We start from the raw sequence: 25,093 nt of genomic DNA on the forward strand, positions 1-25,093 counted from the left end.
ATAAAAAAAAAATCTGAAGAGACCGATGCTTCTCTGACCTCACTTCACATACTAATGTTAACCAATGAACAGATTTTCACTTGTTGGCACTGTAGCAAACCATCCCAGTGCATTACTTTTGAGACACCAATATGGAGACCTCGCTCTCACCTCTTGTCCAGTTGCAGCCTCCATATCTAAGAAGAGGTCCAGCAGGGACCGAACCAGTCTGGCTGCTTTGGCCTTACTGATGGAGTTGAGGAAAGGACGCACATACTTCAGGAGACCACCGAGCTCTGTAAAGACAGGAAAGTGAAGTCAGGAGACTGCTGCTGACTAATGATTACACAAGAGAGAAATTGGGACAATGGTGAGGACATACAAGGAGTAAGGATGAAAATAACCAACAAATTAATTAAATCCATTTTCCTCTTGTTTTGGATAGAAAGTAGAAAGAGTAAAACGTCTACCAGGATGTATTGTCTGTGTCTCCATTGGGAAGACTTGTATTATTTGTCCTGGTGCCCACTATCATGAGGACTGAAAGTGATGTGAAATCTTAAAGACTGAGTCAAAACCAGAACAACAGAGTGGAAGTTTCCAATGAGGATTTCCTTTCCTAAGGAGAGATCTCCGTTTACTTCTGGTTGTGTCTTGAGGGTAAGTGAAAGAAAATCTCCCAAAGACAGCAGTGGTTTTAACTCCCCTTCACCAAAGTGAAAAGAAGTTTTCAGCTTTAGATATACCTTAAAGTGGAGATCCACTCACCTTGTCAAAAAATAAAAGTCAGCAGCTACAAAAACTGTAGCTGCTGACTTTTAAAAAGCAGTCACTTACTTGTCCCTCGGTCCCGCGGTGTGTCCCCTGCAGCCCGTTTCACCGGCCGTCCTGTATTCCAGGAGGCCGGCATCTTCATTGTGGGCACCCGGCTGTGACAGCTTGCAGCTTCACAGCCGGGTACCCGTAGCGCTGTGCTTTATGAATGGTCCTGTAGTCTTCTGGGACCTGTCACGTGTCCCAAAAAGACTACAGGGAGGGAGGACACCTTCCGCTTCTGATCGCCTAGGCGGAAGTGGGATCGGGTACCTGTCAATTCGGGTACCCGCTTCCTCCCCCGCAGCCCAAAGGTGACAATCCTTAATGGGTGGAGCTCCGCTTTAAGGATTCTGGAGCCAAATGTTATACAGTACGCTCCATTATCAAAGGGTCTAAAAAAGTTGAACTATTGAATGATTCAGAATTGCTAATTAGACGGAGACAGTCACGGTAGACTCTGAAAAAGCAATTCCAAACCAATTAGATTTTCATTGGAGACAAATCTAATTTCCGTCAGTCTTCTAGTTCCTGAAAGGAGAGATCTACACTCATACCTAATATGGTCGTGAAAAAATATATAACACACACATTGGGGTAGATTTACTAAGACCAGAGCCCTCAGTATCTGGTGCGGCTGTGCATGTTAGCCAATCAGCTTCTAACTTCAACTTGTTCAATAAGCTTTGGCAATAAAACCTGGACGCTGATTGGTTTCTATGCAGAGCTGCACCAAATTTTGCAGTTTTAGTACACAAACACCACACCATTGTGTTGCAGGTCTATGACATTTCCTTACATACATATTAAAGCTGATGTTTAGGAATGGATATTTTCACATAGTTACATTGGTCCAGCTTGGACAAAAAGTATGTAAGTATGGCAGTATGTGCCATACCTGGCTGATTCCAGTAGAAGCTGGAAGTCAGTGTAGCAGGCATCGCTACTGCAGTGATCACTGCTGGCTTCCGGGTTCTTTTCACACTGGCTGTCCTGCTGCATAGTAACTGCAGTAGCAGTGCCTACAACAGGGATTTCCAGCTTCCATGGGATCAGCCAGGTATAGCACATACTTGATCAAATACAGCAAATACTTTGTAAATGTTCTGAAATATGCACTGCTTGCTGCCCTCAATGGACAGGGGTAGTCCAAAGTCACTAAATGCAAAAGAAAAACAAAAAGAGAGCGTTTAAAATATTTATTGAAAGAATAAAAAAAAGTAGGTATTCTTACAATGGACATATAAAACATAGGCACATCACAATGAACAAAGGTGTTCAATCCATATAGAATCTGAGTCCACAATGATGGAACCCTGGATGACCAACTGGCTGACGCTTTTCGAGGACTCAGCCTCTTCCTCCGAGGAATGGTACTTTGAAAGTTAGTACTATGCCCCTTCTCCTCCCCAGCAGCTCTCCAGTAGCATTTATCTGGCTGTCATTTTGACAGACGGGACTTTATTTACACAGAAGCAGATCTTTGCGATCCTGTGTAAAACGGACACGCAACGTCAAGAAGAGATGCAATGTTACACACGCTAATCAGCCCAAATTAACTCCATCCTCTTGTCTCTGTAGCTATTATTTTGCACCAGATTTTTAAAAATTTCTATTCTTTCTATCATTAAAAGTTATGATGTATGTAAAGTACTAATTTTGCATAGAGTGGGGAAGTACTAGAACCTCTACCAGGTTTTTAATGCTATCTGTGGCTCCATTAAAAAGAGACTTACCTCCACTTCCTGTCCTGCTGACAAAATGTCACCTGAGAAGAATTCAACAGCAACACACAGATATACAAAAATCATTTTAATGCATCTTATGTATTACTTTTGAAGGCATAATGAGATTTAAAGAGGAACTTCATCCTTTCTGACAAGCTTCCTCCTGTACATCCAGCCGCCCCTCCACTGCACAACTATCTGGGGGTTTTTTTCCTCGTTCTTTTGATCGTTTACCTTTTTATCAAAATCTAATTCTTCACAGCCTGTCTCCTGTCATTCGCCCAGGTGAGTGACGTCAGCGCCTTCTAGTGCCTCTTGGGATATGTGATGTGGATATCCTGAGAGGTTCCAGGAGCATAGAGGGAGCGGGCCTAGCCACACATCAACAGTGCCTGTGCCTTCTGGTGACATCCCGGAAGAAGATGGCGGCACGGGACCCGAGTGCCAGCTACAGAAAAGGGGATCTCAGCGGGACAATGCTGGATCCACTAGGTAGGTGAATATCCTTCCTGAGCAGAACACTGCTACAGGTAGGCAAGGGAATTTTTTTTTGTTTGTTTTTTAAACGGAGAGTAGGGCACTGCGTTAACTGACAAATGCGTGGTCATGCAGCATTGCACCCAAATGAACTTTACGTCCCTTTTTTCCCCACAAATAGAGCTTTCTTTCGGTGGTATTTGATCGCCTGTGCGGTTTTAATTTTTTTACTATAAACAAAAAAGACCGGCCGAAAAAATAAAACAATATTTTTGACTTTTTGCAATTAAACATGTCCAGTAAAAAAAAAAAAAAAAAAGTATCGTTCACAAATGGCGGTAAAGGTACTGGAAATTTTTTTTTTTAAATAGTAATGGCAACGATCAGCAACTTTTAGCGGGACTGCGGCAGGCATTCTGACACTGGGAGGGGGTTTAAGAGCTGACTTGGTGTCACTGACATTCCCAGTGACACCAATACAGTAGTGCTTAGTGCTAATAAAAAGCACCGACACTGCACTAATGGAACTGGGCAGGAAGGAGTTAACATCTGAGGCGATCAAAGGGTTAACTGTGTGCAGTTTCACTATGTTGCCTGTGTGTGTGTTTCACTGTAAGCACACTGCTTTGTGTGGCTCTGCTATGTTTATACACAAGTCTCTCCCCTATCGGGTGATACTCGGCGATCACCGGGTGCCGGCAAGTAATCATGGCCAGGACCCGGTGATTGACAGCCGAGGCCACGAATGGCGGCGCGGGTAGGGCGCACGTGCCCCCTACCCAGAACTGCAAAATCACATATATATACACGTGATTTTGCACACCCATGCCGCCCTGTAGCAGTATTTCTGCTATAGGGTGGCGAGGAACCAGTTAACATATATCTTTTTTTCGGAAAAGACGAGGATTTTTTTTTTCCATTTTTGTTCAATTGTTTTTTTCCCTTTTTTTTTCCTCTTCCTCGTTTTTCTCCTGTTTACTTAAGAACGAGTGATATTGTGAGCAGTTTTGAATTTGTAAGCTTATATTGGAAAATTATTACTAAGATATTATAGTAAAATTGCTTTTAAAATGTAGGATTAGGAAAAGGCTACAGAAATACACATGGAGAAGGGCCGGTGCCACAATAGGATGGTGTGTGGAAAGGTGAGGAGAGTTCAACAACCACAAAACAAGGCGTGCCTAGTCCTGCAACAACTTAGGGGTGAATAAATACTTCACTCTGAAAGTCCAAGGAACGCCAGGCAATTTGCATAAAATGTCAACTTTATTATAGTTAAAAAAAAAAAAATGTATTGATAAGACTCACAAGCCCTCTGGGTGGAAGATGCCAAAGCCCAGTGGGACAGGGTGGAAGAATTGACCAGGAAGAATCAGTGACACCAGCCGCCAGAGACACCAAACCTCAGCCCGCCTTGGCTGGAAGGGATGTCAGCAGGAATAGATACAGGATGAGGGCGGAAGTAGATCTAGGAGGGTGCCGTAGTAAGGGCACCAATAGATGGTGTGTTACCGCTGTGCCTGGAATCACCTGGAGCCAATCTTGGAATCAATTTTCGACTGTAGATAGTTGGGATGTGGGCTTTACCCTAGGTTCACATCTGTGCGGGTGGTGCCGTTGCGGATCCGCATGAAAATCCATGCAGCCACACCACCCACACAGAGAAATGCGGACTCGCGGGTGCCATTAGTTCTCACCCCCCGGTTCACATATTTGCGGCCGTGCGGGCCACGTTTTGCACAGGCACAAGAGCCCATTCATTTGAATGGACTCCCGTGCCTGTGACATGCAGGGAAGAAGTCCCTGCACTTCGTTTGAAAACGCAGCCCGCACGGGAATCTCGGTTCCCAGTCCGGTTGCGTTTTCCAGTGCGAGCGGCGTGCCATTAGAACTAATGGCACCCGCCCACAGGTCCACATTTTTCTGTGCAGCTGCACGGATTTTCATGCGGATCCGCAGCGGTACCACCCGCACAGATGTGAACCTAGGGTAATGGCACATCTCCCACACTGGAAAATGCAACCAGACTGGGAACCGAGGTTCCCGTGCGGGCTGCGTTTTCCAAAGAAGTGCAGGGACTTTTTCCCTGTGTGTTATGGGCACTGGAGTCCATTAAAAAAAAATGGGCTGTCGTGCCCGTGCAAAACGCGGCCCGTACGGCCGCATGTATGTGAACCGGGGGTCAAGCTGCCTCCAGCATTGCTGTTCCCGATTACTTATTGATTATATATATCTATCTATCTATCTATATAGATATATATATATAGATATAGATATATATATATTTTCCCGTCAAGGGTTTAACTATCTTTCAATTCTACATTATGGCATTTTATACAAAAAAAGCCTGTCTAGGGCATTGCTCACATATGTAGCTACCTTACTGATGCCCTAAAAACAATGGTATACAAAAGTAGAAGCAATTCATCCAGGCTTCCTTGAGTGGTTTTGACACAGAGGGATGCAGCTATCTCACTATCACAACAATGGAAAAAAAAAAAAAGGCATCCCATCTCTCTTATGACGATGATTAATAGACTAAAAATACAGAACAAAATGCTGCGTCATAAAAGGCCACAAACCTGAAACCGATATGTACACAGTGTGCATACTACAAACTAAGAGATTGCAAGAATACAGCTTCCAAACTTCAAACTGACCCAAAGTAAGCTTGTGGGGGTCAATGTTGTAAAGTATATGTAAACCCTCAACCCATTCAGTTTAAAAAAAAAAAAAAAAGGTAAAAAAAATGTGTATAGATATTAAAACACAACAATTATAAAACACTTTTCCCCCTTTTTCATAAGTGATCACATACTTTGTTCTCAGCTGCATATGAGCTGGAGGAGGAGAAACACTGGTCTTCCCAGTGAATGGCTGTGGGGACGGTGGGGGGTTGTCAGGACAAGTCTCATCATTGGAGAACACACTGAGTTCCCAGCACAGTTAGAGAATGGACCATGCTGTGTTCTCATGCTTAGTGTGGTCAGTTTTTAATAGGAAAGCAGAGGGACTGGCAGGGTCACCAGGGATTTCACACAAAGGAAGCAATACAAAAGAGAACAGGATACTTTTTCATGCAAGTACATGGTACAGCAGGCACATATCAGGACTATGGAATGTTGGGATTACATACTCTTTAAAAAGACTATTCACGCTGTTTACATGCTGTACATGCTACGGGGGGCCCCAATCACTTATGCACTGGATAATCAGCTGGATTTTATTTACAAGTTTCAGCATGCATACATGTACAAAACAAATGCACCTGACCCTCACACATCTGTATTGCCTTAGATTAAAAATGTCAGGTACAATGTTAAAAGGAATGAACCCATAGAACACGAGTCAATGGACCCAAAAAATGCGCAAAGCAGTATATATGGGCCCTCTACAGCTGCAGGTTCCAGGCACTGTCATTCAGATTCTGACTACACCCTAATGCAGTGTTTCTCAACCTTTTTTCAGTCAAGGTACCCTTTAAAATGATGGACAGTCTTGAGGCACCCCATTCTAAAATGTGAAAAACTATTCTAATAGCTTTATATAAGGCAGCAACATCCACACATGTAGGGCAGCCAACATTAGAGGTGATTTACTCATCTAAAGCAAATACACTTTTGCACACTGGTACTGACTACTATTCCAGTGCTCCCCCTCTCCCTCAGTTTTTATCCATCACTGAACTAATGTAACACCAGAACTGATGGAGAGGGGCGGAGAAGGGTCAGAATAGGATTCTGTGCAGGCAGCGGACATCCTCCTTATCAACTGATGATGTCATTGGTTGTCAGGATGCCGGCGATAGAAGGTAGTAATGGTACACAATGAACACCTGTGGCTTTGTGTAACTAAAAGGCAGGCTTGTTCCACCCGCTGGCTTGTATAAAAGTTTTGGGCAATTTTTAGACATTTTGCCGAGGCACCCCTGAGGAAGCCTCAAGGCACCCCTGAGGAAGCCTCAAGGCACCCCTGAGGAAGCCTCAAGGCACCCCTGAGGAAGCCTCAAGGCACCCTGGTTGAGAAAGGCTGCCCTAAAGCATCACTAACCCTATGCATACATTCAGGACAGAGGTTCACACTTTGCTGCCTGCATGCTTATGCCATGTTACTGATTCTATAGGCAGTGAAGGTGGAATCAGCATGACAAGAGCAGACACCTCTTAAAATGGTTGTAAAGGCAGGATATTTTTACCTTAATGCATTTCCTGCAGCCCCAGCAGTTGTATCAATCCCCTTACCCCCCTTGTATTCACCCGAGTTCTATTGCCAACCAGCAATGTGCCCGTCTGCAGCAGCACTCTCCTTTCACTTTCCTCAAAGGAGGCAGCAGCAGGAGCCATTAACTCCTGCTGCTGTCAATCAAATCTTGTGAGGAGTGAACAAGGGGAGGAAGGATTGAGCCACACTGTGTGTCTATAGACTCACACAGCCCAGCTCAGGAGTGAGTCCACAGGTGTGTCACCGTAGGAAGAGGCTTGTATGGGGGTGCACAAAGAAGAGGAGGAGCCGAGAGGACTGGCAAGGGACCTAAAAAGAGGAGTTTGGGGGCCACTCTGTACAATGAGGTAAGTATACCATCTTTATTACAAAAAAAAAAATATATATATATATATATATATATATTTCCAACAGCCTTAAAGTGTATGTCCAGTCATTATCCACATTTATCACTAAACCTCCCTCTCACCCTCCCCCACCAAACCATTGAGTCTTTAAATCATAATATGACATCAAGCCATCAATGGGCGAACTGAGGAAGAAAAGATAGAAGAGTAGAACAAAGAAAAAAGGAGGAAGAGAAGGAAAACAAAGGAAGAGACATAATCCACCAATGTGACAGGCCCGCCCATTCCAGCAAAGAGAAAGGAAGTGTTATCAAAGTGTAGTCTGTACGTAAATAATCCATGGGTCCCAGACTCACTCAAACCTGGTAGAGGTATCACGTAGGATGCCGACCACTTTCTCATTGATCATGACCCACAAAAGTTCACGTTTGCCAAGTCCACCACCGGACTCTTCAAGGCAGTTGCGATTGCAATTTTGGCTGCCAGGAACATGAAATAGATTAGCGTCTTAGCAGATCTGGAAACTCCAGCTATGAGTTCGTTAAGCAGCGCGGTTCTGGGGTTTTAATGACATTAATCATGGTCACCGTAAAGATCAGGGAATGAACTTTTATCCAGTACCTTGTAACTTTAGGGCAGTTCCACCATACATGGAACATTGTTCCCACTTGCCCACTTCCACGGAAACAAAGCCGAGAGATGACCTTATAGCCTGCCTCTACGAGGAGGAGCCAGCGTACATTCTTGACAGTCGGTCTGGGACCAAATACCAACGAGAGATGACCTTATAGCCTGCCTGTACGAGGGAGACATTCATAATGCCTTTATGTATTCTAAGAGTCCAGTCTCTCCAGTCCTCCTCTCCTACCTCCTCGCCCATGTCCCTTTCCCAGGCAAGCATATATGGGAGTTTACTGGAAGTGGAAACAATTTAGACAGACTCGAGATGTCCCCTTCTGAACACTACTTAAGATTTCAATACAGAAAAGAAACTGTGTTGTCAGCCTGCGCATTAAGTTAGAAGCTCGCTGGGTTACTGGCAGATCAACAGGTATTTTCCTGTACTTGCAGAGTTTGTGAAGGGATAAATCAAGAGGAACTCTGCATACTCCTGTATTGCTGACCTCACAGGTTTCTTTCAAGAGCCTCCTAGGCTGGACAAAACAATTCATCTTACCAGGTGAGCATTTTATTAGTAGTTTAACCCCTTGCCTACCGGGCACTTATACCCCCTTCCTGCCCAGGCCAAGTTTCAGCTTTCAGCGATGTTGCAATTTGAATGACAATTGCACGGTCATTGCAACATTGTACCCATATGAATTTTTGTATCTCTTTTTTCACACAAATATAGCTTTCTTTTGGTGTTTTATTTTTTGCAATATAAACAAAAAAAAAAAAAAAAAAAAAAAAGAGCAAAAAAATTTGAAGAAAAAAAAAAAAAAGTGTTTCTTTGTTTCTATTATAAAATTTTGCAAACAGGTAATTTTTCTCCTTCACGGATGTGCATTGATGAGGCTGCACTGATGGGCAGGCACGGATAGGCAGCATTGATGGGCACTGATGATGCTGCACTGATAGGCGGCACTACTGAGCACAGGTGGGTGACACTGCTACTACTGGGCAGAACAGGTGGGTGGCACTGCTAGGCACTACTGGGCAGCACAGGTGGGGGGCACTGATCATCAGTGCCAATCTCTTCTCTGACAAATGCCGGTTATCGGCAGTACGTACCCCATTATGTGACAGCATGTGACGATAACCGGCAACTGTATTACCCGGTGATCTGTTGTGTCATTGGACACAGCTGATCACGTGGTAAAAGGCAGCTGTGATTGGCAGTTTACCACATCACGTGATCAGCTGTCTCCGTAGATCGCCAGGAGGGCGCGCTCTGGGAGGACGTCATTTGACGCCCTTCCAGAACTGGACAACCACGCTGTAGCCGTCATTTGGCTACAGCGCGCTTGGCAAGTGGTTAATGGTTTGCCAAGAGAAAGCAAGGGTTATTTTCTGTAATGTATTAACTTACAGTCTGCGTGCCTAGTGTATACTACATTCAAGTTACATGACCTCTAGGTGTCAATAGCCTCTGGACACAAAAGGCTTAAAGCAAACCGAAAACCTGCCATGGAAGCGCGTTGCGATTACTATACACTTCCCATGTTGTTCCCACAAGATAAACACCAAACATTATTAGTCCTCGTGCACACTGGACGTTTTCTCAGCGGCTGGTTTTGGCTTTTGATGTTTTTTTTCTACAGCCAGTAAACCCCCCAGCATGTTATCCTATGTGTCCATGCACACAGACTGTAAACAACATTTTTTGGCTGAAAAAAACCCCCCAGGACTAGTGGGTTTCTAGAGGAGTATTTTAGCTGTAAAAATGCTCCAACACTGAAAAAAATGGCAAAACGCAGTAAATCGTGGCAAACTGGCATTTTTTGGAAGGTTTTCTTAGCAAAAAAAAAAAAAAAACACGCAAAAAAATGCGGCAAACCACAAATGCAAAAACGCTAAAAAAACTTGCGTTTTTAATGTGACTTTACATAGAAAATGTTACCTGCGTTATTAAAACGCCCCATGTGCACGGAGCCTTATTGTGACAATGTTATTGTAAATAATACAGTTATTGGAATCGACACTGAAGTGTAACATGCTTTTGACTTTTTTTTCTTTCTACATTAGCGGATAAAAAAAAAAAAAAAAAAAAGGATTTTTAGTATAGCTAAAGGCAAACTTTCAGAGGTTTCAGATTTGGATAGTGCTGAGGTGTTACTGTACTGTTATCTGTGTCTCCATTAGGGACATTCACTCTAATTGTCCTGATCACCAGTGTCACCAGGAATGAAAGTGAGGGTAAGTGGAGTTGCCAATGAACAGGAATACAGAGGAACACTTCTAATAGGGACACCTATTTCCATGACAACTGCCTAACAATGGTCACAGGAATTGTGAGTTTCTCTCACATTGGAAAGATATCCTCTCACTACCTGTTTAGTCTACAGGTCAGGAAGTGAAGGGAAATCTCCCTAATCAGACACAGATGGCAAAGAAACAGCTGTTTATACCTTCTCCTAAGTTTTGTTTAACTATCTTTTGAGCATTGGAAAAAGTGTGTGTTCTAGAACCAAAAAAGTTGGCGCTATAACAAAGTATACTAAAGAAGTTTCTAGTGGGCTGTATATGCAGAACAAGGGTGAGGAGGAACTTATCAGGGGAGTGACAGCGGGTAGCATGTGTAAGATAGGAATACTGAGGGTCCATTCACACTAGTGTTTTTCAAATCGCAGGCGGAATGACCGCGGATCTGCCTGCGAGTTGAAAACGGCACCTGAAAACGCAGGATGTTTTTGCATTTTCCGCATGGCAATCGCACAAACAAAATCCCGGGATGCGTGACACCCAATACCATTTTCGGAACCTGAAGTGAATGGCACCTGAACAAGCGAATGTGCGGTTTCACATTTTCACAGTGCGTTTTCAATTTGCGGGCAGAATCGCAACAATTCCGTCCACGATTTGAAACGCCCTAGTGTGATTGGTGCTAGGACATCCAGGCTGTGCCTCAGCTTAGTGTCCAATGTCAATGGGGAAGACATGGACAGAATTCAATATGCAATTTTTACACAAACCCCACTAGCCGCAAGGATCTGGTCACAAAAAATCCAACTCAAGCCATAATGTAATTTCTCAGTTCTGTATACAATGTGAAAGGTATAGAACCTCTGCCAACTTTTTACTGTTATATCACATAGGTTCAAGAACACCTTCCTAATGCAGGCCATAGATTGTTCGTTTATCGGACGATTTTTCGTCCAAAAAACAAAACATCGATCATTCTGTTGCCACCAATGATTGTGAAAATCGGCCGTTTTTCACATATTTTCCAGCATGACCGATAAAAGAAATGAGAAGGAACCGCGAAAATTGGCCGATGCCATTGCCCCACTAACAGTGTGAAAATAAACCGATTATACTTTTTGGACGAAAAATCGGCCGATAAACAAACCGTCTATGGCCTGCATAATTTTATAGCCCCCTTGGGAAGATTTCACCTTACTTCCTGCCTTTTTGATAGGTGTCGGAGAGAACAAGAAATTAGGGGACATCCCCCAGCAGGGAAACAAGATACAGGTAGCTCTAAAACAATGTGCCAATTAGAGTAAAAAAGGTTTAGAAAACTCAGGGTTACTGACCTGCTTTAGGCCTTACCTCTGATTCATGTAAAAATGATGAGGCCCCCAAAATGGAAGCAATGTGTGGTCAGCAGAAGCATCCATTAAATAGGAAACTCTGCTGACCTCATATTGGTTGCATTCCAGGGCCTCATCCTTTTTACCATTTTTCACTGGATCTGATTGCAACCTAGCACAGTGCAAAAATTTCCAGAAATCCCCTGACAAGCCTTGAGTGCAACCGGCCCCGCTCTGCATGGAGACAGTCATATTCTCCATATGTGCTAAATTAGGTTGCTTGACTCTAACCCTAGGTTTTACATCTGTGCAGATGGTGCCGCTGCGGATCCACACGAATATCCATGCAGCTGCACCACCCGCACAGAAGAATGCAGACCCGCGGGCGGGTGCCATTAGTTCTAATGTGCACTTCTTCCCTGCATGTCACGGGCACGGGAGTCCATTCAAATGAATGGGCTCTCATGCCCGTGCGAAACTTGGCCCACAGAAATGCGGAGATGTGAACTGGGGGTAAAAGAGGTATCCAGCAACCTTCTGCATATAAATATATACATACCACATTTTATGCCATACTTCTCACATATGTACAACTGAATGCTACTACTTTTTGTAACTGATAAACAGAAAATTACTCTTAGAAGGATCTCTCGTGGCTTTTATCACTTTTTTTCTCCTTGTCTCTACTCATCTGCAGCAGCACAGATTCCTGTTCATGTGACAGATGTTATGTAAAATGGTAAAGAAGCTCAATCTCTTAAACTGGACGCAAAGAGAATTGAAATACTGACCATAGGTCTAACCCTGCTTCCAGTTTTAGCATGGTTGTGTCATTTATACCAATAAGTTATAGTGAACCACACTTAGCAAAGGAAGCAAAGTAACACCTATAGTGTAGCAAGTGGTTGATTGTAAATGTAAAAAAAATGAGATTCGGAGTTAGAAGGTTGCTCTGAACGTGATCTGTACTTGCCTGCAGCCTGTCCGGTCTTGGCTAGAAGCCCACCCAGCTCCAAAATGCTCTGCTCCTTGACGCGTACCGCTTCCTCGTCACTTTCCTGTATATCTCGCTTGACTGCAAAGAAAACAAAACGTTCAGATACAGTACTTTAAAAAAAAATGTGGTAGAGGAAAAGCTGTGCAGACTTAAATCCCTTTGTAGCCTGGCTGTTTTTAAATTTTGCCCGTACATCCTCTATGAGCATGCCGATACAATGTGGGAGGAAGAATCAATGGACTACCACAGCACTGTGGCAGTTCATTGAGAAATACAAGCTGAGAACCGCTAAGGCTGTCGGGACTTGTAGTTTTCTCATTCACAGAATACTATGGAGGAGTGATGTGGCTTGGCAGGTGGAGCCCCGCTTTTTTTTTTTTTTTAAGTGGGAGCAGATCTCCTGCTAGCTGTCAAAGCAGGGGCCAGTCCTTTCATAATATGTAACATGTTATGAAAGGTGAACACCGGCACCTTTTTTTTTTTTTATCGGCAAAATGCTGATAACTATTTTCGGCAACTGATATATTGGTGCATCACTAAAGTTTACACTTGCAAAGGCAGCCTGCCGGGGTTGTATTTGTATCCTTGCCACAAATGAACGGCATTTGGTGGCAAATACAATCCAATGACCATGATCAGTCAATGGGGCCACACTGCGATCACATGCAATGCACGTGGTTATGGTACATTCTTTCAGGCCTTAAACCAGGTGGTGAGCAGGTGACGTAACACCACCCAGCCACCATCGCAGATTGTTCTTCAACAATAATGTGAATAGCCCTTATGCAGTTTTGGATATAGTAGAGAATTGTTAAAACCTGTCAGTTTTTTGCCATCTTTGTCATATATGAGAGATTTCTCTCTACCTCCAGTCCTTTAGACACAGCAAGTGAGAGAATAAATCTCTTCAAAGTAAAAAAGAAATCTCTAAGCAGCTGTCACCACATAACAAGTGTCTGTCACTGGATGATTTCCTTTATAACCTAATCTGGACGACAACTGCTGTTACCAGGACTGAAAAGGTAACTCACATTCTCCCAAGGTGGTGACAGCGGACCAGTGGCTGAGGGCTGTTGGCGCTCTCCTAGCCACTCTGCCACTGTTGAGGTGTCACCGACAGTATTGCTAGAATAAAGCTGGCCATATATGGGTCGATTTCTGAAATTGTTTTCTTTGTAAAATCTTTTCTAATAATTTTAGTTCAAATTTCACACCATTAGTGGGCCACAGCAATGGCCGGTTTTCAAAAGACCATTAAATTTGACTGATCGAGTATGTTGGAAATTTTTTGAAAACCGAACAAATTTCTAATCAATGATGGGAGAATCGTACGAGAAATGTAATCGAAAAAGAAATGAGCATGAGCTGTGACCTGGAAAGAAAAGAATATTTTTGGCCACGAAAATTCTTTTCTGTAGCAACTTGAGGTGAAATTAAAGGCTTGGTTGGTCGAATTTCGAAATCAATTGTGGCACCATCAAATTACAAAACACACAAAATTTCTGATTTTCTAATGAAAATTCTTTTGGAAATTCGACCCATGTATGGCCTGCATAACACGGCTCTTAGGACAAGATGCCCTATTCAAATATTATCTGCTTTACATGTGATTATTAGATGTATGCATCAAGTAGAACTAAAGGCAAAAACCTGTTTAAATTCTGGATAAAGTATAACCTCTTTCAATTTTTTTGTTTTCATCTATGTCCCATTGGCGGGATTTCCCTTCACTTCCTCTGCTATTACCGAAACAGGTTGTGAGAGGAAAACCCTCCAAAATCCGGGAATCCCTGGATGTCTCTAATCTAACAGAGCTCTGGAAAGCAGTACAACCTGAAAGGGGTTCTAATGCTTCCCCCCTTCAGGCTTCGCTAGAAAATAGACATTTTTAGATATAGATTTACTAAACAATTTATTATAAAGTCACTACAAAGACCCGGCCACCAGACCATTTATTTCAATAATCTTCCCATGTGATTATATGTATAGTTAATGCATTCTATTTACCTGTAAAACCTCCCTTGTGTGGGCATCTAAAAGGCCTGAGACTGCTACTGGCCACCACAGAGCTGTCACTCAACTGATTCTCTATAGCAGGGGTAGGCAACCCTTGGCATCTAAGCTGTAGTAAAACTAAAAATCCCAAAATGCCCCTGGGAATCATGCTTATGGTTGTCAGTCTTGTAATGCCTCATGGGACTTGTACTTCCACAACAGCTAGAATGCTGAAGGTTGCCTACTCCTGCTCTATAGTATTCTTCTTTGTCCCTCCTCCACTTACCTGTGCTCTATAGTATCCTCCTTCACTCTTCCCTACTTACCCCTGCTCTACAGTATTCATCTTTGCCCCTTGCCTGCTTACCCCTGCTATACAGTCTTCCCCCTAGTTCCGCCCCTCCTCTGCTTACTCCTGTGCTACAGTATTCCCCTTAGCTCCTCCCCTGCTTACCACTACTCCACTGTATTGCCCCTTAGCCCCTCCTCTGCTTACTTGTGCTCTACAGTATTCCCCTTAGCTCCACCTCTGCTTATATCTGCTCTACAGTATTCCTCTTTGCCCCCTGCTGTCTTATACCTGCCTACAGTATTCCATTAAGCTCCATCCCTGCTCTACAGTAAGATTTTTTGCCCATCCACCTAGTCTCTGCACTACAGTATGTCTCCTAGCTCCTCCTATGCTTAACTGTGCTTTACAGTTTTCCCTTTAGCCCCTCCCCCACGCTCTCCAGCACTTGCTCTTTGCTACTCCCCCACTTATTCCAGCTCTACATTTTCCCCCTAAGCTGCACAGTATTCTTCTTAGCCCCTCCTTCGCTTACCCATTTTCTGCAGTACTGCCCCTTAGCCCTTCCTCCACTTACCCTTGTTCTGCAGTATTGCCCCTTAGCCCTTCCACCACTATGCTGTATTGCCCCTTAGCCCCTCCTCCGCTTACCCCTTTTCTGCAGTATTGCCCCTTAGCCCCTCCTCCGCTAACCCTTGCTTTGTAGTATTGCCCCTTAGCCCTTCTCCCACTCTGTCTCTGTTGTATTGCCCCTTAGCCCCTCCTCCGCTTACCCCTGCACTGCAGCATTGCCCCTTAGCCCCCCTCCGATTACCCTTGCCCCACTCTTCTGTATTGCCCTTTTTCCGCTTACCCCTGCTCTACAATATTCTCCGTAGCCCCTCCTTCGCTTACCCCTGCTGTGCCATATTGCCCCTTAGACCCTCCTCCGCTTACCCCTGCTGTGCCATATTGCCCCTTAGACCCTCCTCTGCTTACCCCTGCTGTGCCATATTGCCCCTTAGACCCTCCTTCACTTACCCCTGCTGTGCCATATTGCTCCTTAGACCCTCCTCTGCTTACCCCTGCTGTGCCATATTGCCCCTTAGACCCTCCTTCACTTACCCCTGCTGTGCCATATTGCCCCTTAGACCCTCCTTCACTTACCCCTGCTGTGCCATATTGCTCCTTAGACCCTCCTTCACTTACCCCTGCTCTGCCGTATTGCCACTTAGCCCCTCCTCCACTTACTACTGCTCCCCAGTATTCCCCTTAGCTCCTCCGCTGCTCTACAGTAATCCCTTTAACTCCTCCCCTGCTCTATAGTAATACCCTTAGCTCCTCCCCTGCTCTATAGTAATACCCTTAGTTCCTCCTCCAGCTGCTACAGAAAAGGTTATGTGAGGGAGGTGGAGCTGGGCCAGCACAGACCATCACCAGGCACCTAGTGCATTGGTTTCCTGTACTTTTCCCCTGCAGTGTATTCAGATGATGACAGGGCCTCTCCTCAGCCTATGAGAGGAGTATGGCCATGTGTAGTATACAGAACACACATACACTCCATCAGAGAGGGAGTCATTCATACACACCATGTACACACACTGTGCCCGGGGTATGGCTAGTAGTACAATGTATACACACAGCCCCTGTCTGTCTCCCCCTCATAGCACACAGCTACAACAATGGCACTCGTCCCCCCTCCCCATCCAGGTACAGTGGTACAGCCCGGCTCCCCGTGTCCCCCCTCCCAGAGCAAGCAATGGCCGGTTCCCCCGCCCCGAGGGCGCTCCGCTCTCACCGATAGACTGCAGGATGTCTATACTCGCCGCTCTGTCGGTCCCCACCATTTCCTGAGCTCTCTGGAACTCGACCACAGCTGCAGCCGCCATCTTGCCCTATGCCTGCACCCTGACACAGCTCTTCCGGGCCGGAAGCAGCGGCACCGGAAGTCCACCCCCTCACTCTCCGTCCGTGCGTGAGCCTGTTCCGGGGGGTGAGAGCCAGGCATGCCGGGAGTTGTAGTAGCAGTGAGAAGGGAGGAGCCGTGCGCTGCGTGTGACCGCTGAGGGGGCGGGGCTGTGGGATGTACAGAGAACTCAGGAGAGGACAATAGACAATGTTGTAGATGGGGGAGGACAGGACATGGCTGGCATTATACAGCGGGAGGAGTCACTCATACGGCACATGATTGGCATACCAAATACATCAGTTTCGGCTGCCATGTGTGCCCTGACATTGCTCTGGAGGTTCATCCATGGGATGCAATTCAGGGGAGAGTTGTAATCGCTGTCAGGTTATTTTGTTGCCACCCGTGACCCCGCTGGGGAGATCTCCCTTCACTTCCTGCCCTACAGCCAAAACAGGAATTAGGAGGAAATCTCTCCAAAGTGAGGGAATCCTGAGGTTCCAGGGGTCAGTAGTATGCAGGGCAGTGTCCAGGGGTCAGTAGTATGCAGGGCAGTGTCCAGGGCTCAGTGGTGTGCAGGGCAGTGTCCAGGGGTCAGTGGTGTGTAGGGCAGTGTCCAGGACTCAGTGGTGTGCAGGGCAGTGTCCAGGGCTCAGTGGTGTGCAGGGCAGTGTCCAGGGGTCGGTAGTGTGCAGGGCAGTGTCCGGTTGTCGGTGGTGTGCAGGGCAGTGTCCAGGGGTCGGTGGTGTGCAGGGCAGTGTCCAGGGGTCGGTAGTGTGCAGGGCAGTGTCCGGTTGTTGGTGGTGTGCAGGGCAGTGTCCAGGGGTCGGTAGTGTGCAGGGCAGTGTCCAGTTGTCGGTAGTGTGCAGGGCAGTGTCCAGGGCTCAGTGGTGTGCAGGGCAGTGTCCAGGGGTCGGTAGTGTGCAGGGCAATGTCCAGTTGTCGGTAGTGTGCAGGGCAGTGTCCAGGGCTCAGTGGTGTGCAGGGCAGTGTCCAGGGGTCAGTGGTGTGCAGGGCAGTGTCCAGGGGTCAGTAGTGTGCAAGGCAGTGTTCAGGGGTCAGTAGTGTGCAAGGCAGTGTCCAGGGGTCAGTAGTATGCAGGGCAGTACCCAGGGCTCAGTAGTATGCAGGGCAGTGTCCAAGGGTCAGTAGTATGCAGGGCAGTGTCCAGGGCTCAGTAGTATGCAGGGCAGTGTCCAGGGGTCAGTAGTATGTAGGGCAGTGTTCAGGGGTCAGTAGTATGTAGGGCAGTGTTCAGGGGTCAGTAGTATATGGGACAGTGTCCATGGATCAGTAGTATGTAGGGCAGTGTCCAGAGGCCAGTAGTATGTTGGACAGTGTCCAGGGGTCAGTAATATGTAGGACAATGTCCCGGGATCAGTAGTATGTAGGGCAGTGTCCCTGCATGATGCAGATGTTAGGAATGGAGGGGGACGTAATTCCCCAACCCCTTTCCATCCCACATCTAATTTTAATAACAGGAGAAATAATTTCTCAAATAATCGTTAATATTATGGAGATGAAAGAGGTGGTTACTTACCTCCTTATCAAAAACAGGAGAGTATGAGGCCCTATTATGGACCTTCTGGAGGTAACCATAGGGACAATTTTGGCCAACATGGAAATAGACCCCCACAGGGATAACATAACCATCAAGCCAGATCCCCTTATAATCAGGGAGGGACACAGGCTCCTTTTTTTAGGGGAGGGAACATCAAGAAAAAGAAATGTCCATATAGAGGAAGACGAGGGGGAAAGAGGATTCATGGATACCAAGAAAAGATGGATCTAGGCAACAATGGAATCTTTAATCTCAGTAAAACTGTTTTATCTCCTAATGAAATATCCCTGCTTAACAAGGGCTTGAAGTTTGCACCAAAAGTTAAACTTAATAAGTTTCAGACATAAATAGATATTCACAAGTTTATTAGGCAGATGTCTTTAAAAATACATTTTCTGATCAACCCCCACACAGAGAACATTATTAGTTATTATTAGTTATTAGTGATATCAAGAGTACCAATTTAAGGAATGCATCGTTGTTTAACCCTCCTTTGAGTAGTCATCCTCATATAAATATTTTTAGGGACATGGTCATAAAAGACCTTGAATCCCTGCATATCAGGAAGCCCAGGAATCAGCATAATATCGATGCAGGAATAAAACGACTTCTGGATAGAAAAGATCTGGTAATCCGTCTGGAGGATTATATGACAGAAGTGCATGAGATTTTAGAGGATAGTGAAACCTATCGACTGTTGCCCAAAGATCTAGTGGTTAGTTATAAACAAGAACTTAAGAATATCATCAAAAGGGGTTTTAAGGATAATATCATTAATAAAAAGAAAAATAATTTTTGTGTCCTACCAATTTTTTTACTGTCTTCCAAAAGTTCATAAGGATCTACAACATCCTCCTGGAAAACCGATAGTGGAATTGGCTCTTTATGCTCTAAAGTAGAATACATAGATTTTTTACTTCAGCCATTGGTGCTTTCCAATCCTTCTTTTCTGAGGGATAAGAAACAGGTCTTAAATGATGTTAAGAATGTTATTGTTGAACCATCTACATTTTTAGTTACAGCTGATGTAGCTTCCTTGTACAGCAATATAGGACATGCTGATGGGATGGAAGTGGTTGAGTATTACTTGAGGGAGTCTGAGGACGTTCCCTGCTGCCAAAAGAGGTTCATATTAGAACTTTTAGATTTTGCCATGAAACATAATTATTTTTGGTTTGATAAGTTTTTTTAACTCCAAACTAGAGGTGTTGCCATGGGGGCAAAATTTGCTCCAAGCTTGGCAAACTTTTTCATGCTGAAATGGGAGGAAGACATAATTTATTCTAGAGAATGGCCTGAATTGTGCTTCTAGCGGAGATATATTGATGATGTCTTTCTCCTTTGGCAAGGCAGTGAGGAATCTCTGCAAAAAAAGTTTTGTGACTTTAAATAATAATAATCTTAACATCAAATTTACATATGTGTATGACCAAAAGGTAATCAAATTTCTTGACCTTACCCTCATTAATGAAGGTACTAAGATTGTCACTAGGTCTTTCTTCAAACCTACGCATAGGAATAGTCATATTCCTATAGATAGTTGTCACCATCCTCTCTGGTTTTCTAATATTCCTAAAGGCCAGTTTTTTTAAATACGGAGAAATTGTGACAGCTTAGATTTTCATTCCCAGGTCAAGATTCTGAAAGACTGTTTTTTAGAAAGGGGACAAATTCCATCGTTGTTGGAGCCATTCAGGAGGCAGCCAACACAGACAGGTTTTCTTTTCTAAATCTTCCCTTTTATCACCAGTTTCTCGGTCCAACATAGAGGGATAGAATTTTTTAAATAAACTGGAGAATCCTTAAAGAGGATCCAGTACTGGCAAGTTTTTTACCCGATAGGCCGGAAGTCATCTTCCGAAGAGCACCCCCATTAAGATACAGGATAGCCCCCAATATAGTGGAACCACCTAAAGAGATTACATTTTTTTCTGGATTAAAAGGTTTTTTTCCTTGTAATAAATGCATGATCTGTACATGTAATAATGTGCAGAAAAAAACCACTATATTCATTTTTGTCCCACTCTACGGGTAAGGAGTATAAGACTGAATCCTTGATTACATGCAAAAGTAGATATGTGGTATATCTTTTAGAATGCTCTTGTACAAAGTAATATATAGGTAGAACCACTAGGAGGCTGAGAGATCGCTTAAGGGAACACCTTTATAATATCAGGAAGGGTTTCAAAGAGCATTCTCTTTCTAAACATTATAGAGATCATCATCATAAGGATCCTTCCTGTTTGAAGTTTATGGGGATAGATCTCATTCGTCCCCACTGGAGGGGAAATAATAAGCGTAGGGCAGTATCCATGCTTGAGACACAATGGATTTATGAAATGTGCACTTTGGTCCCTTTGGGACATAACATCGATAACATACATGCTTTTTATCCGGTTCAATAAGTATTCATTACTGTACTAGTTTTTCATTGCGTTCCTTTTGGATATTTGTAGCGTACTAGTTTTTAATTGCATTCCTTTTGGATATTTGTAGGGTTTCCTACCTTTATCATTTTGTATGAGACATACCCTTTGAGGATTCTTAGGCAATTCATTTATACTATTGGTTCATTCAGGTGTTTTTATTATGTTTAATAATTTTTTTTTTAATTTTTGCATTATATGTAATAACTTGATCTCATCCCAATCTTACTGGATTATAGCTGTAAATGGCTAGGTGAACCCCAGTTATTATATTGATATTTACAGTGTTCTGGAGATTCAGGCTTATTATCTCATATTGAGTAAGTTTGAGCACTTGCTACGAAGATCTGGCCATGGGCTTTTCAATTAAATTATGATAATCTAAAGTAATTAATGCTTATCTGATGATCATGTTCATGATAGTTTCTGTTCCGAGATATGGTTGTGATGTTTTGGTCCACAAGAAAATGGTGCCTGCTCGTCCGTGCGACTTCTAGAAAATGGCGCCGGTTCGGTCACACGCCTGAGGCCTATTTAAGTCATGTACTGTGATGGCGTCAGTATGAGGCGGTCCCTTTGAGAACGTGCGTGTGCATGAACCGCGTAAGCAAGGAGCCTACGTGCTAACATCACGCTGTCGGCAGCCATCTTTGCAAGTAATCTGATACCTGTAATTTTGTTTTTATGTTCCACGTGGCTGCAATATTTTTTAAATAAAATACTAAACTATATTTCACTGTCTCTGGGCTCTGTGTGTGAGCTCTTTCCCCAGGAGGCACCTCATCCTGGATGGATCATTGACTGGCAAAAGGAAGTGGATGGATGCATCCTTGAGAGTGATTTCCATTCAATGCTGTTTTGCTTATTGCTTCTGCTCTTTCCCCAGGAGGCACCTCACCCTGGATGGATCATTGACTTGCAAAACGGAGTGGATGGATGCATCTGTAGAAGGTATTTCCATTCAATGCTTCTTGCTTCTGGTGAGTGCATAGTGGGGGATTATTATCACAGAAGTAACTTTTTAATCATTGGTCACTATCGGTTCACACAATATGTTGGACATTCTCATTGCTGGTCATCATTGACACAGATTATTTTTGGGACACTGCAATACTGGACTCTATAAAAGTGAATAATATTCACATATTTGTTATTTGGTTTTTGTGTATTTATTAGCGCTGCACCTTTATTTATGGGACAGATCTAACCACTTGAGCTCCGTTTTTTGCTGTACTGCACTACTTTAACTGATAATTGTGCGGTCATGCAACGCTATACCCACACAAAATGTATATGTTTCCGACAAATAGCTTTCTTTTGGTGGTATTTGCTCACCACTGGGTTTTTCATTTTTTGCTATGTAAATAAAAAAAAGACTGAAAATTAAAAAAAAAACCAAAACAGTATTTTTTACTTTCTACTATGAAACAGATCAAATAAAAAAAAATCTAATTTCTTCATAAATTTTGTCCAAAATGTATTCTGATACATGTCTGATAAAAAAAATCCTAATAAGTGTATATTGATTGGTTTGCATGAAAGGTATAACACCTACAAACTATGGTATATATACTGGACTTTTTTTTTATACTAATGGCGGTGATCAGCAACTTATATTGGGACTGCAAGAATGCGGCGGGCAATCTGACTCTAACATCACCAGTGACATTAATACAGTGATCGAAACCAAAAATTACGTTAACTGAGGCATTCGTAAACCGAGGTACGCCTGTATTTTATGAATATTCACTCCATTACACTTAAACTACTTCTGTATTGCATTTATTGTTGGACAAAATATCTTCTCTCTTTCCTCTTTGGGGTTTTAATGCTGACTTTGCTGGAGCTGTCCTCACGCAGTATTTCTTTTCTACCAGAAGATGTCCTCGGTCTTCCTGTCTGAATGACAGCCAGCATCATTCAGCCCATTTCCTTTGAGCCCAGGTAGCACAGCGAGGAGCACACCTCTTTGTCATTATGCCTTCTCCTTTTATCAGCATACTCTATGGATATGGAGGCAATGCAGTGAACAGGTAAGGGCTCATTTTGCTACAACTTCAACACACATTAAAGCACCTACCGCTTCAGCATGCTTTTTGATGCTTCGGTGATGCTTGTTTGAAGCTTTATTAAAGCTTGGCAGATGCCCTGTGTGTTTGTGTTGATTTTCTATTTTTTGTAAAGGGGCCCAGTAGAACCCTGGTAGTACCCCTCACTCAGCAGATCCCCAAATCCTTAGTACCCCTGTTTAGCATTGGTACCCTCGCTTAGCAGATCCCCAGCTTATTAGTACCCTGGTTCCGCAGATCCCCTGCTCAGTAGTACCCCCAGCTCTGCTGATGCCCCACTCAGTAGAACCCCCACCTTTGCTGAGCTCTGGCTAATTCGTAACCCCCTACTCTGCTGATGCCCCGCTCAGTAGAAAGCCCCAGCTCTGCTGATCCTCCTCTCTCTCTGGTCCCTCCTCACCACCTGCTCATTGCTCCCATCCTGAGCACCACATGTGACAATACTAGTTTTTCCTGCTCTGGTTTGCCAGCTCTGTTGATCCTTCGCTGCTCAGTCCTCTCTCCAGTCACCACTCACCTTCCGCTATAGCATTCCTATGTTGCACACCATGTGTACCATCTGCTATTTGCTCCGATCCAGTCTGAAGGTTTTTTACCTTCCGGCATAGAATGCAGGAAAGTTAAAAAAAACCCTTCAGCCTTTACAATCACTTTAAAGCCAAAATTCAGGAATGGATGTTTTTGTATAGTTACAATGATCTAGGCTGGAGCAATGCAAGTATGTATGTGCCATACCTGGCCAATCCCTGAGGAATCTGGAAATCATTGTAGTAGGCACATTCACTACAGTGATTGTGGCTAGATGCTTGGTCCCATGCTGAGTGGCTGCTCTGCTGCTTAGTGAACACAGGAGGTCGCTTGCTCGGTGCAAGCATCATTCAAAGAACACTTTGCATTTTCTCAATGAATGCTAAGTGTTCTCTTATTGAATGAGGTGGAGATTGTGATGTCACCGTCGTTGCCTATCCACCTCATCCAATCAGAGAATGCTTTGCAATCATTGAGAACACGCAAAGTGTTCATTGAATGGCGCAAGCAATTGACCTCCCATATTCACCAAGCAGCAAGGCAGCTGCTTGGCACAGGACCCAGAAACTAGCGACGATCACTGTAGTATTAGTGCATACTGATTTCCAAGGATCGGTCAGGTATGGCACATTCATACTTGCTGTACATTGGACTAAGCTGGACCAATGCAACCATTTAAATATATCCATACCTAAACTCCAGCTTCAAGAAATAATGATTATAATTTCCATAAAACATGTGTCCAGAGGCAAACTTAGTATGGTATGGATATTACCATAGTATGTCTGCAGAGACAAAATCAGTCTGTGCACTCATTTCCCCAGAGCTTAGTAAATGTGGTAAAGCTCTGATGTCCATCATCCAATCATGTGTAAGCAAAACATTTATTTATTTAGTTTTTTCCTTGCACCTGATTTGGGGGTATTCTTTACAAAGTAAAGCTTTACAACATTTACTGAGGAGAATGAGTGCAACTGCACTTGCAAACTGTAATCTATTTGCCTTTAGTAAATCAACCCCATTGTGTCACACTAGGCCTGTCCTGGCCATTCAAGTGTATGTGTGGAAATGTAAGTTTCCATGTCATAGTTGAAGAGGCAGGAACAATGCTCAGTTTTCTGTATGCCATGGGACCTTTCTCTGGTTTCCTGCTGCATCATCCATTATGATATTTTGGAGAAGGTCAATAAGATCATATTTATAAAGATGCCAGAGTCTGGGTTAGTACTAGCTGCTCTTCCATTGCAAAGATAGCAAATTATAAATTGGTTGTACCAAGTGATTTTCTTTTGATCTTATATTATATAAAATATAGCTTTTATATCAAAGATCTTATGTTTATTTTGCTTATTGGCTGTTATCTTACGGGGTATTTGATAATATTATTCATTCCCCTCTTGGACTCAGATGCAGGAATAAGTCCAGACACAGTAATCTTGCACTTCCACTCATTGCTCTCTGCACACCTACTTAGCTTTGTGGGTGGCTGCAACTTTTCTGGCTGTCTACACATTTAAGTTTATTATATTTCTATATTCCATACAACTATTTGCTGTCTCTGCAGCTTCTCACTGCACTCCTCTCCC

At 43.8% G+C, this 25,093-nt stretch overlaps 1 protein-coding gene across 1 annotated transcript in view; it reads right to left on the reverse strand.

Annotated features, from left to right (window-relative positions):
- The window catches only part of PSMD11 (proteasome 26S subunit, non-ATPase 11), a 45,480-nt gene extending 28,505 nt beyond the window's left edge, over positions 1–16,975 (reverse strand). Inside the window, exons 1-3 of the mRNA XM_089674591.1 lie at positions 16,816–16,975; positions 12,731–12,832; positions 151–275 (exon numbers count right to left, since the gene is read on the reverse strand). Of these exons, the coding sequence (XP_089530717.1) occupies positions 151–275; positions 12,731–12,832; positions 16,816–16,906 (318 nt within the window). The 5' untranslated portion in view covers positions 16,907–16,975. The remainder of the gene's footprint in view (positions 1–150; positions 276–12,730; positions 12,833–16,815) is intronic.
- Between the last annotated feature and the right edge of the window lie 8,118 nt (positions 16,976–25,093).

Source organism: Staurois parvus, unplaced genomic scaffold, assembly GCF_062004578.1.
Source record: "Staurois parvus isolate SC_StPar_1 unplaced genomic scaffold, SC_StPar_1.0 ptg000151l, whole genome shotgun sequence".
NCBI lineage: Eukaryota > Metazoa > Chordata > Amphibia > Anura > Ranidae > Staurois > Staurois parvus.